The 20638-nt window shown below is 44.6% G+C and overlaps 1 protein-coding gene across 3 annotated transcripts in view; it reads right to left on the bottom strand.

Moving 5' to 3' along the window:
- Positions 1-7875: 7875 nt before the first annotated feature.
- Positions 7876-20638, bottom strand: part of LOC138468363 (cullin-9-like) — a 1322368-nt gene continuing 1309605 nt past the window's right edge. For all 3 annotated transcript variants that reach the window (XM_069608895.1, XM_069608893.1, XM_069608894.1), the window contains one exon: positions 7876-8727. In XM_069608895.1, the coding sequence (XP_069464996.1) occupies positions 8422-8727 (306 nt within the window). In that variant the 3' untranslated portion in view covers positions 7876-8421. The remainder of the gene's footprint in view (positions 8728-20638) is intronic.

Below are 20638 nucleotides of genomic sequence, written 5' to 3'. Positions count from 1 at the left end.
GGCATACCAGTCTTGTGGCTGTGTACTATATGGTGGAGGACAAACCATCTCCCGCTTGTATTCTGCCCATTCTGTTGCATGTTCCCTCTACCTCTACACATGCGCGCAATATGTCCCGCTCTTCCACAATTCCAACACACCTGTGGCTGTCCTCCCATAAATCCGCCATTAAATCCTCTGGTTGTTCTGAAATCCACCCCCTTTACCTCTGAACACACCTCTGCCTCATGGCCAAAAATGATACCCACTTAGATCTGCTGGGTGTACTACATGTGCTTGCGGCATGTACACTGGTTCTTGGACAATCACTCCTCCTCTGCTTGTCAATAAAGCCCCTTCTATAGCATAGTCAATTATTTCGGAATTAATTTTGCTTCTTCAAGCTTCCCATTCTCATCTTTCTTCTTGTTCTTCTACTGTAGTAATCGGCAATGGTGTAGTTTAGACAACTGTATCTCAGGCCACGGCTTGGCTTCCATCCCTACCTGCTTTTTCATCAGCCTCTGAACTGGATCCAGCAGTCCCTGATATAGAATATGATAAAATAATGCCACAGTTTTTTCCCACGGTTCACGAGTCTCCAGATGGCAACGCTCTTGAATGTATACAATCGGATCTTCACTCTCTTTCATCTTACGTGTCATGATCTCACCCATATCTGATGCGTCAGGATACTGTACTCGGCGCTCGCCATACATCTGCTCTACAATTATTAAATGGCGCTCCATCATGCACCCTTTTTTGTGCTGTCACAGTCGCATATCCTGATCTTCTCCAAATGTCGTCCGCTTTTTCCCTTGGTATGGCTGCTAATAGGCCTCTTATGTCACCTATAGCTAACGTTGTTCCCTGTCATTCTCTGTAGCTCATATATCCATTTCCCAGCTCCCGAAGTCATACTTGGTAGTTTACATTTTAGGTTGTATCTATCCATCTGGTGCCAGGGAATATATTGTGGTCTCGCTCCACCTTTCTCTAGTAATGGGAACTGTGTAAATCCCCTCCACAGTCATACCCTACTCTTCCCTATTTAAAGCGGGTATGATTACACCCATTTGTCTTTCGTTCTGGTAATGACCACAACCTATTTACAAGGCAAGGATATTTCCCCTGCACTATATGATCGTCCTAATGGACACTCAGGATATGACTCATGGTCTGGTGTTTTCTCCTTGGGGGTCTTCCAAATCTGACCCCCTTTTCTGCACAGAGGTCTGCTAAAAAAACCACATGCGCCCTCTTCTCGTGCCTTTTCATTTTGTTCTCTTTCTTCATACAACATCATTATACCCCAACTGGTGTGGCTGTCATCTCTTTCCTCCTCATCAAGGTTTAATCGGTTATATGTGCTCTTACCGACCACAATTACAGAGTGGTAAATTTAATTGCGGACAAAACACAGAAACCCCATTTTTTTCCACCCTTTAAAAGCCCCCCCAACACCATCCCAACCCATTTTAACCCCTTATCCTACTACTCTTTATATATTTAGTTAATCCTTTCTGTGTTTCTGTGTTTTTGTCTGCTCTGTTATGCAATTAAATGACTGGATACCGGTGTAATCTGCTTAAAGACAATGTTCTGTTTGTTTGCTAATACATCATCCGATTGATCTAATCTCTCTTGTTGGAGATCCTTCATCACTTCCTCTAGTCCCGTACCCATCTTTCTTCCTCATCTGCCTATATAGTTGTGCAATTCTTTTCCCTATACCTTCCGCCTCATGTCTGTCAGCCCAAGTTGGCATTCTTGGCATCTCTTGTAGCTCTCTGTGGAACGGTAGTGATCCTTTCTCTCTTTCCCATTGTTCTTTTATTTCTTCACTAGGTATTATAAATGTTTTAAGAATAAGATTAACTTCATCTCTTTGTTCCCTACTAAGTCTCATCTCTTCTCGTCTTTGCATCTCTCCCTATTTTCTCTTTTCCCTTTCTTCTTGCTTCCCTTCTCATTTCTTCCCTTTTCCCGTTCTCTCTGTAAACGCTGCTTCTTCCTCGCGCTTTCTTTCTCTCCTATCCCGGTCTTCTTTCTCCTTCACCTGACTTTCATATCTTCTTCGTTCTTCCATTGGCTTCCTTTCTTTTTTCCTGCTGTTCTTTACTTTTCTCTTTCTATGTCTTTCCTTTCCTGTTTGTCTCTACATCCCCTTTCTCGTTCTTTACGTTTTCTCTCTTGCTCAACTTTATCCTCCCTTTGTCTGAAATCATCAAAGCCCTTTCCAACTAACTTGAGTAATATCTGACCTCCCATCCATTCCCTCTGCATAAGCGTTACTTCACTGGCCCTATTTGTATCTTCCCTCCACCTCTTAATTTCTTGTTCTATTTCTGTCGATATATTCTGTCTCTCGCTACATTCCTCGCCTTTATCGCGGTCAGACCTATAGGTTAGGTGCTTTCCTTAATCTTACGTTCGTCTGGACTGTCATCACTATTATAAGCAGGAGGTGCATATACTGAATTGATATACCCTGTCACTGATTTTAATTCTTTTAAGAGATAAAATCCTTGCTCTCCTTCAGCTGCACTTTTGTGTTCAGGTGGAGTAAGAGGAGCCGAGGGTTCTGTGCCTTACCCGTTGCTGATTAAGCACTCATTCCTCCTGTGGCGGGTCCTATTTTGCATCCTGATACATTGCCCAATGTTCTAAAACAGCCAACCTCTTATCTAACTTCTTCCCTGTATACGCAGCATGCACGTGGTCACGTGTTGTAATACCGTTTTTCTCAATGACCCTCCTTGAGGCCAAGGCATGAACCTTTTATCAGCTGTGCCCTTTACCCACTCTGCACTATATTGTTTAAGCATGGGGGCATGTCGTAGTAATGTTCTACATAAATGCATAAGAGGAGTGTCCACCATGATGACAAGCCATATTTGACTGTCAATACTTACCGGGATAGTTACTTTGTCACTTATATTAAACAAATCACTAGTAGCAACCTTTATTCTTTTCCACCTTTACCGTTTGACACATAAAACAATAAAATAAGGGCAAGCACCATCAATTGCCTGTCAAGCCTCCTAACACTTTCATTTCAACATTCGATCCTCTGCGAATGGCGCCAATCATTAAAGGTCTAATAATCAATCTTTTACTATAGTTATCTATTTTTCAACCTACAACTTATTTCACCACAAAACCTATATCACAAACGTAAACTCCAACACAGTGGACAATAATACTTCACAATCGTCTTCTCCTTACTTTAACCCACTAGTAGGTGGTAACCCCATCTCACCTCTAGATTTGTTCTTCCACTTGAAGTTTAAAAGCCAAACCTTTACAGTCCTGACTGTACGTATACTCTTATCTTACTATTCCGATTGGAATTTGAAGTGTTTTCTTCTCCCTCCTGGAGGATAGGCTACACAGGCACTTTTTTCTACACTTAATCCCGTCAAGTTGCTAAATATTGTGCCTAGTTGCAAGCTTACATTAGCACTAGCACCTAGGTGTGGTCCGAGACGGGACATATTTGAAAATAAGATTCATGCTGCCTGGATAGGCACAACCTATTCAAAATGCATGTACATTGCTGATATAAAGGGAACTACAACTAGGCACAATATTTAGCAACTCGACTTAACACAGAGGTAATAGAACTCCCTCTCGATTTAAACTATGCACCCCCAATGGTGATAATGGGACAATGTTGGCAATTGGGTACAAGTGGAACAGAAAGAAGAACATCTTTAGTGTAGATTTCCTATTATTTTCATTATATGTTTTTGCCCAGAACGAACGTGATGTCTCTTGTTTTTCTCTTTCTCCCACTCTTTTATGCCAATCTATTTCTGTTGATTTCACTTAACATGTCAATTATGATGATCAATAAGTATATTCACTTTATTTATGTATACATAGCCCAGCCTTGACAAAGACCGTTAATACGTTGAAAGAAGTGCTGGCACTTGTAATTTCTCAAACTCACATTTTTTTGGGAATATAACAATTTCAAGAGTGACATACCCTTATTGATGGGAGAGAAAATGTAACTACCAAGACTGCTAAACTCACATTTTAACTATAATTTGCAGCTAATGAGCTATTGATATTTAGGGACATGCACATGGATTGTGGTGTAGTAATTCTATATTTAGAGTGAACTTTATTTGTGTTAGAGTAAGTGGGATTTCCTCCTGCGATATACATTTCTTCTTGCAGACGTGCACTAGGACTCACTGTGGTTCGGCTGACAAAGAAAAAGGTTAGTAAGCCTGGTCTATACATTCTCTTCCATTGGTCCGACCCCCTACTAAGTTATTTCCTAAATTTGCTAGACAATACACTCCACGTTCAACAAAACAAGTTTCCAACATAAGCAGACAGATCCACCTTATAGAAAACCACCTTTTAATGTTTAAAAGAAAGCTTTAGAACCAGCATTCCAATATGCCACTCTGTGAACCACTTCAGATATATCAGTACGGTCAGGACTGAACGGGGTCTTAAACAGGGATGCATACTTGCCTCGGCGCTGTTCAATTTCTTCATCAATGACGTCAGAAGTGCCCTTGACGAGGTTTGCGCAGATGCACCGAAGTTGGACAACATCGAGGTAAAAGCGCTATGGTATGCGGATGACTTAGTGCTAATATCTAAAACACCTTCAAAACCTCCTAACAGCACTATGTATATATTTTCAATCTAATGAATTGGTGGTAAACAACAAGAAAACGCAAATTGTTGTTTATACTCCAAAAGGCAAACGCAGTTACCAAATGAACTGGAAAATAGAACACGTAAGTCTGGAGGTGGTCCCTAGTTACATATATTTGGGCATCTTATTTGATGGTCCTGCGACTATCCAATCTCAGTTAACAAAAATTGAAGGTAAAATTCTCGCAGCAATACGCCAGACTCGACTAATTATGCACAAATATGGGAAATTTTCTATTAAGCCTGCCCTTATATTCTGGATACAAAATGTCATCCCTACCATTCTATACGGGTTAGAAACATATAGTGTGACTCAACCAGTGTTTCTGAATGCACTGGAAGCAAAGTTTTGGCGTGCAATTCTTCAATTACCACAAAGCACTCCAGGAACGATGATTCGATATGAATTAGGACTGACCTCGTTATTGGCAATGTACAATTGGCGCTTATGTAGCTTGTTTAGAAAATGCTTATTATCTGCACTTGATAATTCAACCTTGGCCACGGTATCCAGTTATCTGTTGTCGATCTCCCATCAATTCTCTAAAACATGGTCTAAAAACATCTTATCCATATTAATAAATGCGGAAATTTCTATCGAAACTCTTGTTTCTGATCCGGATAGAGCAAAGAAAAAGCTGTATATGATGGATTGGATTGATACTAGAGATGCCTGCTTGAAATATAAAGACTTTGACCCATCTGTGTTTGCTGCAAAACGTTATAGAGAAATGGCATTCTATCTATGTAAAGCTCCTTCTCCTACAATTAGGAATGCATTATTGCGTATGCGTTTTAACTTATGCCCCACTCGTGAAATTCAAGCATGCAGGAAAGAGATCGCGCCTGAATCCTCAGGTTGTCGTTTTTGCAACAATATAACAACTGTTGAAACCTTAGAGCATGTCATAGCAGACTGTCCAGCTCTTATGCATTTAAGACAAAGTCACTTCAATAAACACTTGGCCTATCTTAGTCAGATGAGACATGAATTTAGATGGCTTGCGATTTCCATGAGTATATAATTGGCAACAATCAATTTTCTGCGAGCCTTAGATTTGATAAAATAGATTGATCCTTGATGATGAATGTCCTCTGAGATCTATCAGTGATACATTTATTGCTCTGCCAATTGATTGGCAATGCAATATTCAAATGCAATCACTAGTATTGGTGCTAGCGGGGGTGTTGTAGTATATAACACATTCTATAAGGCCTTACAACCTTATGTGATGTTAATTATTATGACCACTACCATGTACAAAGTGATTATAACATGAAAGCCAAATGCTAATTGTCTTGTTTTTATGCTACCAGCAATGATATGTGATATCTTTGTTCTTGTATTCGTCTGTATTTTTTTGTGTCTCAGAAAACCTTGTTTTACTTTTTTTAATTATCATGGTTAGTGTGTCCTTCACTCACTATTTTTTCATTTCTATATGTGATATTACCATTCTAGGATGTTATTCCAGTTATGATGAATTGAAGAGAATGCCCTTGTTTTATAGTTTTATACTGTTATGTGTTTTATATGTAATTTTGATAAAAGTGTTGTTATAAATTGAAAAAGTTGATCAAATTCAGCTAAATCAATAAAAAATATATATATATATATCATGCATTGTAAGAGGAAGCATTAACACTAAACCTTTTTATGCCATAGGTGCAGTCCTTACAGTACTTTGTCATTGTCTCAGCAGGTGTAAGATTGTGTTGTTGGAATGCTAATAAAAAGATAAGACAGTTTACCGCAAGACTGCCTGAGTGCAGAAAACAAGATGCCATTCTCTCCTGGTCATCTTGAACCTCAGTCCTAATGTCAAAGGCCCACAAGATATCACATCCCTCATACCTCAAAGCGATTCAAACGTGGATGACAAGTGCCTACTTAAAGCCCAACATCAGCAAGAGCGGATTTCTACTCCTGGGACACCCCTCCAAGCAGGAACCCACTTGGTGGCTGGATGTCACACTCGGACTGATTCAACCCTAAACTCACCTATTCAGCAACATCTATAGGTTTCATTGTGGATAGCAATCTTGCCTTCCAAAAAAGAATCCCAAAAAAGACTCAAAGGGCTCGTTATCAGATCTCTTTACTGTGCAAGATCAGGCTCTTCTTCGCAGCCTGGGACTTCCAAAGCGTGGTGCAGGCCCTAGTGATCTTGAATATTGACATGGGTAACACTCTACTCGCAGAGCTCACAGATGCTGACATGCCCCCGTGAAAGCAGCCATGACGTGGGGGCTCGCCTCATCACTGGTTCTAGGAATTTTAATCACAACCCCCCTTGCGTAATATACATTGGGTCCCCATGTCAGTTAGAATATGGTTTGCAACCACGTGTCTCACCTGCAAAGCAACCACTGCCTAAGTGCAGGGTAAACCCTACAGCCATACTAAAAGCATTGGGCAACATATGGTCTTTTACCAGTAAATGCATCACCAGACTGGAAACCAAGGTAGTTTGCAAGGAGAAAACTAGGAAACAGTCCTTCTCGTGCTACACTCTGGCTCATCAAACACCACCTTGGAATATCGTAGATGACAGCTATCTTGTGCACATCCCAATCTGTATTATGCACTGTGATCATCATTACGAATGTTTACTTGATGACTTGTTAAATATCTTGCACTATATACCGAACAGCATACCATTTCTCCCACGCTAACACTCGTCACCTCTAGGTTTTCTATAAAAGAAGGTGATAGAGGTGGGACATAGTGCTCTTGTTTATTGCATCGCCATGTAATTGTTTCCGTGCCATGCTTTCAAAATCTGTTGTGCGAGCTCAGTTTGATCCACAGAGCTAAAACCTTACTGTTCAAATATACCGTGGAGCCAGAGCCGTCAGTTATTCACGCACACAGGTCTTTCCTGTACAAAATTTCCATTGATGGACCAAACTATTTCAATTTCATGAATATAAGGAAAGAGGGACCAGTTTTCCAGCAAAACAGTACCATTCATAAAGCTATGTGCTACTTTAGCAGAACCAGTGGACCAAGTGGCAGGTACACAATCCACTTTGGCAACACCCAGTAGACAATAATTCCATCTAGTGGTTGGATAGAGTTGTTAAAGAGCTACATGCAACAACATTCATTTTATTCCTAAAGTCCTGCATGAACACAAAAAGCAGGCCAGAGGGAAGAAACTAAGGATCAAACACAATACAGTTTATAGTAGAAATTGACAAGACAAGATGGCAAATTGAAGCCAGCATATTTTATTGAAAAAGAATACTCCAGCCTCTCTGGATATTTGTAGACATACCCTATGCTGGATACACCAGACATCGATGTATCCTCTTAAGACAGGAAGTGCTTACCCCTCTCTAGCATCTCCTGAGTGGGAGCGCATAATCCTCACCCAGCCTCTCCAGATCACTGTGTGCATACCGACCTCAAAAACCTCACCAACAGCATTTGAATAGATCATCCCTGCAGGCACGCATGCATGCACACAGGCTAAACTGGCTACAGGACGCAGGCTCTGCGCTTGCGTGCCAACCTTCTGCCTCCGGGCATACGCATCAGGCCGGAGCCATGAGGACTAGTCTTGTTTCAACCAAGATGAGGTATAGAACCGCTGTCTCCTGTACATCAATGTCCACTGCACAGTCCTTCCTACTCCACTGATGCTTGTTCCAGAGTTGAGGGCCCTCCTCGCTCCTTCCAGCGTGCGTCAGCCATAGCATATGATGGAGGTAGGATGGAAAAGAGACGTCCTGTTGGCTGTAAAACTCCATATTCTACCTAAAGGTAGAGAAGGTTAGTCTTTTGTCATCATTGGGGATGTTACTGATGCTGTTGTTACTGACTTTTCGAATCTCTGCTGTTTGGAACACAATGGCAGGTGTCTCTTTGGGTGGGGGTGGTGGTTGTGGTTGAGGATCCTCAGAAACATACTCGAGCACATGCGGGCGGTCTTCACTGCGTTTGACATAGCCCTCGTTAATAAGATGCATGACACACGAGAACACATCAGTGTGGCTGCAGCAGAAGTTTAAGAACTTGAGGGAATCCCATTTCTCACATTTCTGGCAGCTGTCAATCACCTGAGGAAGAAAAGAAGAACAACTCATTAAGGCTACTTTCCCTCTAAGCATGGATCAAAACATTTGAAAAACCCCAACACACAATACACGATGCTACAGATATACTCAAAAAGTATCCATAAACAAAGTACGATGGCAAATGAAAGAGCTTTAACAGGCATTTCTCTATATGTATGTAGCTTGTTTGATGATTGAGTGAAGAGATATGGTGGCGGCGTTGGAGCACAGGCTGCACTTATGCGACTCAATTTAAACCTAGAATGAAATTGGTAATTTGTAAAGTAGCCAGACTTTCACAATGGCCTCACCAACCACATCTTCACATAGATGTGAAGATATTGGTAGAAGTATCCCCCTCTTCAGAAATTCCAAGCATTCAATGGTGACAAACTGGAATTCGTTGGGCACTTTGAACAGCATGACAAGAACTAGCTTTGAGCTTCTAAAAAGAGAAATTACTTACTGGTAGTGTTCTTCCTATGGATGATTCTGCTGCAGATTCCTCATCAGATATCCTTCCAGCGTCAACTGCTCGGAAAACATTTAGACAAGGGGCGTAGTGCACCACGCCTCAGCCGTCGAACCATCTTGGCTTGATGCAGCATCATCGACTCTGTGACGTTGGGTGTTGTACATATATGACATCAGTACATCCCCGTACCTCAGTCCCTTTAACCACCACCCCCTGAGCTCAGCTGCCGCTGCGGTGGAAGAATCAAAAGATTTGGCTGAAAACAGCCACAACTCTGAGAAATATAAAACCAAAAAACAAACCTGTTTTTTTAATGAGTAGCAGGACCGTAAGAATGTGCAGAGGATCACACATGACATACATGGGAGTCCCTCGATAGAGGAAGCTTGACTCCTCTGACAAAGAAATCAGTTTAAGGACTGTCAGCACTGTCAAATCGGGGTTGGATGGGAGGGTGATTAGGAATCTGCGGGAGAAGAATCCATAGACCACATTACCGGTAAGTAATTTCTCCTTCAATTAATTGCTTTTCTCCAGCAGATTCCTCATCAGAAAGACTGCCCAAGCAGTGTGTATCATGGAGGCGGGATGGAAGTTCCTATACCAGGAATCTTTGCAAAACCGACCTCCCAAAGCAAGCTTCAGCTCCACGGACCTGTGTAAAACACAGGCAGATCAATGCTCTGAGATAAATGAAACTCAGACGATCTTGGGCAAAAACCCTAGTCATACCCTAAGGGATACTTTCTCTCTGAAAAAACAAAGCAATGGTGGTTTGCAAGACTGGGCCAGTAACTCACTAAACCACCTGGCTGGTGTAATCGCCGGGCAAAGAAATAGTCTTCAATGTCAGTAAACGGATGGAGCATAAATGCAAAGGCTCAAACTGAGCAGCCATAAAAAAGGTTAGGACAATATTAAGGTCCCAGTCTGGAACCACAAAGAGAACAGGCAAGAATGTGTTCACAAGGCCTTTCAGGTTTTGAGATTGTAAAGAAATACTCTTGATCCGGAGACCTTTTGAAAAACAGGCAAAACCACCAAGTATCCTTTGACTCTAGCGACCTGAATTCCCGCTGAGGCCAGCGACAGAAGGAACTCCATCCCAGTAATGGTGGGGCAAGACATAGGGTCAATCTCGCATTCACTGCACCACACTTCGAATCTTCTCGACCAGCACGCATAAAGCGATCTTGTTGAAGGTCTGCATGCAGCCAGTAGCACTTCAAGTACCTCCTCTGAGAGGTCCCAGTCAGCATATCTCACCCTCTCAAGAGCCACGCATGTAGGTTGAGTGATTCTGGGTTCGGGTGGAGTACCCGACCCTCCGACTGAGATATGAGGTCCGGCCGACAAGGCACCCAAAGAGGTGGGCAGATGGCAAATTACAGAAGCTCTGAGTACCATGTTCTCCTTGACAATGCGGGGTAATCTGGTTGCTCGGAACCTCCCGAGAACCTATGGAATGACAGGAATCGGAGGTAAGACAGAGGAGGTCAAAGTCCCACTCCACTAGGAACGCATCCCCGGGTAGCCTCTTGCTGGGAATTCCCTCGAGCAAAATTTTTTCACGAGATCCACTGTTGTGGTTCCCCACTGAGCGAAGACCTCATCTAGTACTTCTTGGCAAACTTTCCACACTCGTGAGACCATGCTCTGCCTGCTCAGAGCATCCCCCAATTCGTTCTCTCTTCCCGCCAGATGTACTGCCGAGACTGATATCTGCTTCTTCAAATGCCAGAACCACAGCTCCATCCCTTTCTGCAAAGTGGGAGGGAGCATACACCTACCTGCTTGTTCAGGTAGTTCATGACCATTGTATTGTCCATCATGATGAGGACGCGTTTCCCTTTGAGAGCGGGCACAAAAGCTTTCAGGGCCAACCCGATCGCTTGCAGCTCTAGCCTGTTGATGTGCCACTGGGTTTCCATTGTGAACTAAAGGCCGCTCACCTAAAAAGTGCATGCAGCGAGCAGCCCAACCCTTCAGAGACGCATCCGTGACCACCCTGACCTGGGTCCACATCAGCCAGAAAGGTTCCCACGCCATCATGTTCTCTGTGCTGGCCCACCAAGAGAGATCATTGACCGCTAACGTCAACGCCCTTTAAGGTGCCGCATTACTGGGACCATTGACCCCCTATAAAGAAGGCATGGTATCAAAGTAAGATACACACAAGTGACCACAGTTCAAGGGTGTATTGAACTCTCAAAGAGGGGTGAATATAAACCTAAATCTAAGATGGGAGCATGCTACGACCATCAAATAATAAAGAATGCAGTCCTAGTGGAGTCTTGTCAAATAAAAGGGCCTATCCTAAATAAAACTATTGCCAATCCTTACTACAAATATTGAGGGGTGTAGTTAATGAAAAGAAAGAAGTGTTCAAAAATGATAATCAGGATTCTTGGGCCGTTGGCCTCCCTTCCCACGTTTTCAGCACGGTGTAAGGCGGTTCACTCTGGCATCTGCAGTACAGGGATATAATGGCAGTTCCAGAATCAGGGCCTTCTCTGCTCAGGTCTCTTGTTTCATCAAAGCCTCTTGTTTCGGAGGGCCTGATATACAAAACCAAAACCTAGAACGTTCCTTTCTTCTTGTAACTAAATGATTTTGAATGTTTCTCCCGGGATCCGCTTCAGCTGGGCTCAGATCCCTTTATCCTTGTATTACTCACAAAACTGTTCCTTCTCGGGTGACTCACGGTTCCCCCCCGGATCCCACTCACCCGGGCTCAGATCCCTCTTCACTTTCAACTAGCCTACCTCAGACTTTTGCTTGTGCACAGGGTTTTTGTTTAACCCGCTGCAGGAGCACTTTGATTCAAAGTTCTTTTCTGTCAACGCAGTTTCCCTTCAGTGAGATACTCGGAGACCTTTGAATAAGTACCCCCTTGGTGCCGGAACACTATGTATACGGAATCTGTTTTAGCTTTCAATAGTTCATTCACTCCTTCAGTTTTGACTTCTAACACATGCGCTTCAAACACAGTTCTTTGTTTTCATACAATGTCGCCGCTTGTAACCTTGGTTCAAAGATAGGGTGATTTCCTATCAGTTTCTCCCGACTCACCGGCTGTGCTGCTTTTACTGGCACGGCTTTCCTGCAGGAGCCAGGGACAGTACCACAGCGGCAATCGCTCCTCCTGGCCTGGCTTATCGACAAGGGAGCGCCCCGGTTACCTTTGATGCACAGCGTAGGTCTGCTCAGCTTCATTTCCTCGTCTTAGGCTTCTCACTTTCAAAGGCTCATGAGAATAGCAGTTTCTGGAGGTCACAGGTTCTTCCCTCCTTGCAATTCTCTCTGGTCCCGCTGCCTTACTCCTAATGTTAAATCGCCACCTTGGAACTGCTGCTTCATCGTATGGTCATCCTCGCTCAGAGTGTGCTTTCGTGCTCTGCCTTTTATCCATGTGGGGAAGTGTGATGGGAGTCAGGTGTGTGTAATGATTAGTAATTGCCTGATCTTGCCTGACTAAGGTGTTGGGACATGTTGGGTCTACGGCTCTGGTGTTAGTCCGTTGTTACTCACGATGAACTGTCTGTGAGAATGAGTGTGTCTTGGAAAAAGGGGCGGGGGCTTGAGTTTCCAAGTATCCTACCTGGTAAGATGGGGAGATCCAACGACACCAGCCAGTCCTGAAACTGAAGAGCCTGGAGAATCTCTCTCAATGTCACTATTTAGAATTTGTCTTTCCTCAGGAACTTGTTCAAGGCCCTGAGGTCCAAAATGGGACAAAGTCCTCTCCTTTTCTTGGGCACCATTTAATACTGGGCATACCAACCCAATCCTCTCTGCTCGGGAGCTACGTCTTCCTCAGCACCCTTCAAAAGCAGGGCTCTCAGTTCTCCCTGGAGCACCTGTCCCAGTTGTTGAGGCAGAGGGGGCGGTCTTTCTGGAGGTCGCCAATTCTTCCTCCAACTGGGGAAACATGGGCAGAGAACTCAATGCGGCTTTGAGGGCGAAGCCGCCCCCAACCACTGCTGCCTCAGTCTGCTGGCCCCTAGAAGCCCCTTTCCCCTGCAGAAGTGCGAGAAACACATCTGCCCTTGCTTCGGTTCTAGGAGCTGTGCCTTCCTTCAAAAGGAGATGTACTGTCTGTACGACCCCACTCTGGACGCAAAATTGAAGGAAGGTTTAGCTGGCTGTTGCACAGCTAGGCCCAGTCACTTGGCAGCAAGCTTTGTGTCCTTTCATTTCTCCAGGGACTCATCGGCCCTAGGGACTAACAGGTTCTCACCATCAAAGGCAATATCCAGTAGCTTTGCCTGGACATTAGGAGAACAATCCAAATTGTGCAGGCACACCGGTCTCCTCAGAATTGTAGCATTTGCACGTCCATGAGGATGGGCTTGCTGAATTTCCAAGTCGGGGGAAGGGTCCAAGCCACTTGCATCCCACAGCTCCACTGCTAAGGTGAGTAAATCGGCTTGGTCAGAGAAAGAATCTGCCACCAGAGCCTCCATATGCTGGCTCAAGACCAAAAGGTACTTGGTTACCGTCATTGAAAACAGTCGACATTGGGTTGAAAAATGACGATCAGGACTGCGGGGAATACGAATGATCAGGAACCTGCGCCTAATGGCACAGATAAGGGCTTCAACGACGTGACTGTTTTGGCAATGGGTGCCACTAAGCTCAAGGGCATCGGTACCAACGCAGTCTTCTTGGGGCCGGAATCAGTGGGCACCATTGAGGCCACCGAGGCCTGCTGCATTGAGGCATGAGATGTACCCTGCAGCCGAGCCTCAGCTCTTTGAAGGCCTGCCGCTCTGCCCAAGATGTTGGGCCCGATGACAACTTCCTGCGGTCTTCAGAAGAGTTGGACTGGGATGACGACAAGGCGCCAGGAAAGCAATTGTTTTTTTGTTTTCTTCTGGTGCCTGACCTCCTTTACAGGAGTGGGCCCTTCCGTATCGAGCTCCAATGACCAAGTGGCTGAGCAAGCTGGAGACTTAGATGGGGGCGGACCGAGTGAGAGTCACCAACTCCTGCAGCAATTTCGGATTCATTTTCATGCAAATACCACAATCCTCAGTGACGTGACAGACACTGAGGCACCTCACACAGGCACTGTGGGTCAGTAATTGACATCTCCGAATTACAGACCTTGCACTATTTGAACCCAGACAGCATGGGCTCAGACATTCTGGCAAAGTCACATCAAATTGGATGAAACATTTTGAGAAGAAAAAGGTTCTCCAACGAGAGTTGTTCCAGTGATTCGCATGTTAAGTGTGCGGGAAAAAACTGAAGTATGGGGGCATAATGACGTGGTGTATGTACGACCACTGACGCCAGGTCCGGAGTCTCCAACCACCACATCAAATCAAGATGGATCGATGGCCGAGACAAGGTGCACTAAGATGAAAGGTTTTCTGAGCACCTGATGATGGAAGGATATCTAGCTGATGAGGAATCTCTGGGGGAAAATCAATCCATTGAAATATGTTTTGAAATTGCAAAAGCAGAGTCACAACCTTTGTATTTACATGTACTGCAAATGCCAGAGAGGCACTGGGGGGTCTGGTAAGGTTGGGTCTTTTGCTTCTGTTTTCAATGTGGGGGTGGTGGGCTTTTGTAGAAGGTAGATTAACAAAAAAAGTAGAAGTTAAGTTTAAACAGCTACTGATTTAACACTACCACGTTGGGCCAAAAACAGGACAAAGGCCACAGCAATGAGGCATCCCAGAAGACGGGCAGAGAAACTGGTATAAGAGGATTACAATCTCCAAATATTCCACCACAGAAGAATTGGCATTAGAAAACAAAAAGGCAGCTATGAGGGCCGACACTGAGAAGGTGTTGCTGGGTCAAAACCTTTCTGCTTTAGCTACAAATTACAGGAAACATGCAATGTTTGTGTCCCAATGATGGCAACAGATATGGCGAAACCAGTCAAAATGGCTGACGCTATGAACACACTCCAATGAAAGACACCATTACGCAAAACATCGAAGGGGATTCCAAGAGAAAAGCAGATCATTCACATATACAGTGTGTGCAGGAAAATGGTACTCCAATGGTCATGGGCTTGCGCAAGTGTACAGCATATGGATGCTATGAACAATAGGTGTACTTCTATATAGACCAAGATTTGGCAGGGCAGGACCCACCCACACCATGGCAACCTGAGCAGAGGCAGAAGTTGCTTTTCAAAAGTAAAATTATTCCAGTCAAAGGGATCTTGATGAAGTACCAAAAGGTCATGTATTTCATTTGAACAGGGTCACCAAAGCAGTAGAACACATCCTCCTACAAAAGGAAAAAATGAATATTGCAATTGATAATGGGATAAGGTAAGAGAATATGCCCCAGTGGCCTAGAAAGGATATCTCACCCCAAAGAAACACGGATTGTTGAAGACTGTATGCATATTAGCGCTACTGAATAAGGGGTTCATATCAATACATTTCAAGATGAAAAACCTGCAGGACATATTGTTGCTAGTCAAAAGAGCCTACAGGATAAGAACATTCTTGAAGAACATGTATTTCCACATCCCAATGCATTACAGCACAAGTTATGTTATGTTTATTTAGTTTGTATAGCGCTTTAAGCCAAAGCGCTTTACATTATAACAGGTACAAAAATGGTAGAAGCAGGTTAACAATCATGATACAAACAACGATTTACTATGTAGAACAGTTTCCTTGGGAGTGGAGATGTGGGAACAGAGAGAAGGAAGGGAGTGGAGGTAGAAAGGAAGAGGAGCAATAAAGTCAGATATGTGATATAAGGCCAAGTGGATGATAGAAGAGGGGAAGGTAAGGTATGAAGGACAGGGAGATGGAGAGGAGAGATGGTAGAGGGTCAAGGGGGGGAGTGAAGAAGGGCTTTCAAGGAGGTGCGGAAGGACGTGTAGGTGGGGATAGAGCAGATAGAGAGAGGTAAGGAGTTCCAGCGTAGGGGGGCCAAGAGCTGAAAGGAACGGAAGCGAGAGGCTGCACATGGTGATGGGGGTACAGTGAGCAAGAAGAGGTCGGCAGAGCGGAGAGGACGAGAGGGAGTGTAGGGAGAGTACTTCCAGTTCATGCTATTTTTAAAGTGTGACAACCTGAGCTCTGCCAGGAGCTACTGCACAGCTCAGAACATGCTAAAGATGACAGGCAATCAATGAGTTCAGGGGTGGTGGTAAACACAGTATTTGTGCTGGCACATGACCTCTAGGAAATTTGCAGGTCACTGCTGTGAATACGATGTCCACCACATTTCCAAAGAGTCTTCTCAGGGCATGATTTATTGTGAATTTGGCTCTATGGAGGCTGGGTACTATGAAGTCCCAGGTTTGGGGTACTATGAAGTCCCAGGTTTGAGGATGGGACGTGGGAAGAAAATACCCCAGGGGGGTCAGGGGTAACACTATCATCTCAAACCCAGATCATGTCAAACCCAGAGGTGGTACATGCTGGATCCCCGAGGGCCTTTACCTCACAAGGATCTACATGCTACTCACTCATTGGCAGGAGGTAAGAATGTGAGGGTAAACTACTGAAATGTGCAATCCATTGCTCGCAGCACACAAGTCTGAAACAGGTACTCAAACAAGTGCCCAGTGCATACGCCCAGAATAAAAACTGACACTAACCCAAAATCAGCAGAAACACTGGAAGCAACAAGGACTGCAAATGTTAGATACGGTATGGGAGAAAGATGGCATAATCAATCATTTGCTATGTTCGAGTGACAGTGTGCGTGCGTGACAGAGCATGTGTGCGAGAGAGCCTGTGAGAGTGAGTGAGAGCGTGTGTGTACCTTTAAGACACTTGCCGTATTGACTTAATGGCTGATGCCAATCTAATGCTCAAACCAGAAAATATTTTTGGGTATATGGCCATTCTGCATCCATTTCCGTTGCTTCAAAACCATAGTGTGGCATATTTTAGTCCCAGATTTTTGTTGTAACATTTCCTTTTGTGTGAGCTTGGAAAACAGCAATGCAACACAATTTATTCTCGGCACCTGGTGGCAAACCAACAAGTCTAGAGCATGAAGGAGTCCTGAGGGACCCTCATGCATATTTCTGACTGCCAGATCTCCAACATCAGCAGAAGGGTTAATACGTGGATTACAGATTGCCGGACCTTTTGACACTAGCTGTCCATGCTGTTTAAAGTATGAATCAGAAATTAACTGTCAAGTTGGATCCTCCCCACTGGAATGATTGCATAGATTTCACCAACAACATGATGACATACCCGTGGGGCATGCACTTAACCTTTTTGTCTGGGGGAGTAGCAATGAACATTGCACTAAATAGGTCATCCTTATTGCAGTAACAGAATCCTCAGGAGGGCAGCCAATGAGAACTAAGCTACTTTTGTTTCCTCTTCTGTTGGACAGGAACTATCTAATCAGAACAATGTGTTTAACAAATGGCAAAGCTGAAGCCAAAAGAGCCTCGGTGCTCTCAAGAAAAGACGCAGCCTCTGCACACGGGTGCAGAGGAGGGTCTCCATTATGGCCAATTGCATCAGAATCATAAACACAATGTGTGCACCTCTGCAGAGTCCTGGGACACTCGGAGAAGTTGTGCTTTCCAAAAAAAAGGTAAAGGCTCAATTTATCAGTATTTTTCCCCTGATGGATTGTTTTTTTTAAATGTGTTTGCGGTTTCCAAAAACGAATGATTTGTATCTAACTGCACTGCATCAGTAGAAAATTCTGTTGTACAGCATCACATTGCCCTTCGGATAGGACAGAGATTTTAAAAAAGGTATTTTTATTGTTTAATAAATAAAATAAATGATTACAATGCAGTCAATGTCTTGCATGCACTCAGGACCGCTGCTATTGGAAGAGCAGAGCCCCAGGGAGCCCCTGTTATACACTGCAATGGTAGCTATGGAGATGATGCCGTTCCCAGACATTACTTCTCATAACCCGATATGAAAGGCAGGAAGGTGGGTTCCCGACGGTTATAAAAACCACACCAAGAAGGAGTGTAATCACTATTTTACTCCTAGCCCATATTCACCTTACCTCCACACTTATGGGATATTTCAGCCCTCGCAGATCGGACCGCTGCATGTGGCAACGCAGCATTCAAAAAAATTTAATTATGGGTGCGGGTGCAGATGTGTGACTAGCCCCGCCTTGGACCCTCCCATATAGATGCTCCCCAGCACTGCCCGCTGAGTACTCCATTTCTCAGGCGATTCACCTCAGATCCTCCTCAGCTGGGCTCAGATCCTCTTTAACACATTGTTCAATTAGTCTCTCTCAGCCGGGCTCGGACCAATTGCAGGTTAACTTTTTATCACAAACTTGCATTAATCAAAAGCTCTCCGCTGATCTCCCTTCGTGGGGTTTGGACCAACTTCAAATTAATCTTTTAACCCAAACTTAATGTAACCAAAAGCTCTCAGCTGATCTACCTCTGCCGGGCTCGGACCAACTTCATTGTCATCAACTTTCTTTACGTTATTAACATTGAAGACTTTCGATTTGTGCACAGGAATTTGCTTGACCCGTTGCAGGACCACTTTGACTCACAATTCTTTGCCACTCTTTCGCTTTTGCCACCTTTCAGTTGGATACCTTACAGAGACTTTCGAATGAGCACCCACGTGGTGCCGGACCACTCTGTCCAAGGTATCGTAACTTGGCTTCAAAGTTCAATCACTCATTTGTTCGTCAATTTTACTTGCGTTGATTATCACATACGCTTCATATACTTCTCTTCAGCGTCCACTATACAATGTTGCTGCTTGCAACCTTAGCTTCAACACAGACTGGTCTAGTATCAGTCTCCCCAACTCACCGGCAAGCAATTCACCCTGCCTCGATTATCAGCGCAGGAGAGCCCCGAGTACCCCCCCCCACCGACACACAACGCAGGATTCTTCAGCCTTGTTTCTTGGTCTTACGTTTTCCACTGTCGAAGGTTCCAGAAAGTAACGGTTCCCTGTCGAAGAGGTGAAGGGCATTTCCCTCCTTGGAATCCCCCTTCGATTTACCGTCTTTCCCCTTGTATTAAACTGCCATCTTGGAACTGCTGCTTTGTCATGTGTTTTGCCTTGCTCAGAGTGTGTAATGGTCAGTGATTGCCTGACCCTGCCTGACCATTGTATTGAGACATGTCAGGTATACGGTTTGGGTGTTAGTCGATTTTCTCTTATGGTGGGCTGTCCATGAGAAAGTGTTTGTGTTGGAAAAGTGGCGGGGTTGAGTTCTTAAGTATCCTACTTGGTAGGATGGGGTAAAGGCGTTACGGGGAAGGGTATACCACGTCTCCCCATCCATAGTCCCACTTTCACTCCCTGAAAGCAAGCTGGATTTCAGATCCCCGGGGACTAGCACATGAGACACCTTCAGGTTTCTCTCAGCCATCAAGATGGAATCCAAAAAGTAGTGCTTACAGAAGGGTATTGGTCCAAAATACGGACTAGAAAATGCTGAATGCGCATTTAATGTGCATTTGTCATTTTCCCAAAATATATATATTTTTTAAAAAGGACCCTGAGGCGCATGCTCCGACCTACGTAAGTGGGAGGAACTGACGCCGCAGCGACAGAGATATGATATGGCATTTATAACGCACCTATACACAAGTGTTTCAAGGCACGAAGAGGCAAGGGAGGGGGAACAGAAGGACGACAGACAACGATCTTACTAGGCCAGGTGTCATTCAGACCGCGCAAGTGCAAGGGAAGGAGGAAAAGGAAAGTGTGCGGGGGAGGCAGAGGGGAAAGTGCAGTACATGGGATAATAAATAACATAAAATAAATATAAGAGCGGCCAGCTGGTGGCAAGTGCAGGGTGAGTGTAGATATAAGTGCTGATGGAGGACTGTAGGGATACAGAAAACAGTCCTCAAGTGCAGGGGTTGCCAGGGAGGCAGTGCAGGCGTGCAACTGGCAGGGCTTGGGCCTGAGATCAGATGGGTGGCCAGGTAACCAGTGCAGTATCAGCCAGGACTTCAGCAGGGGAGAGGCAGAGAGAAAGCAGAAGCAAAGAGGAAGGTTTTCAGGTGCTTCCGGAACCGAAGATAGTTCTCCTCAAGTTTCAGGGAGGCAGGGAGGCTATTCCAGAGGGAGGCCCCAGCTGAAGAGAGAGATCTACCACCAACTTGTTGCTTGGAGAAGCAACTGACTCCGAGGGAGTTGGAGTCGGATGAGCGAAGAGCTCGAGAGGAAGATATTTAGGAAGCGATAGTTGAAGGTATAGCGGCCCCAGGAGGCCTTGTGGACAATGCAGAGGGTTTTGAACTTAATCCTTGCAGTCACTGGTAGCCAGTGCAAAGATTTCAGTCCTGGAGAGATACGATCCCTGGGCTTAAGGCCAGGGACAAGTCTTGCAGTCCTGTTCTGGATGAGTTGCAGAGGGCGCAGGGTAGAAGCAGGAAGATTTAGAAAGAGGCTGTTGCAATAGTCCAGCCTAGAGAGAACCAGAGCTCTGGAGACAGTGTGCTTCTGGGGGAAGGAGATGAAGGGAAGA

This window comes from Ambystoma mexicanum, chromosome 4q (genome assembly GCF_040938575.1).
Source record: "Ambystoma mexicanum isolate Mex_15411 chromosome 4q, UKY_AmexF1_1, whole genome shotgun sequence".
In the NCBI taxonomy this organism is placed as follows: Eukaryota; Metazoa; Chordata; class Amphibia; order Caudata; family Ambystomatidae; genus Ambystoma; species Ambystoma mexicanum.
Note: the sequence above shows the minus strand (reverse complement) of the source record. Positions and strands in the feature narration are given on the sequence as shown.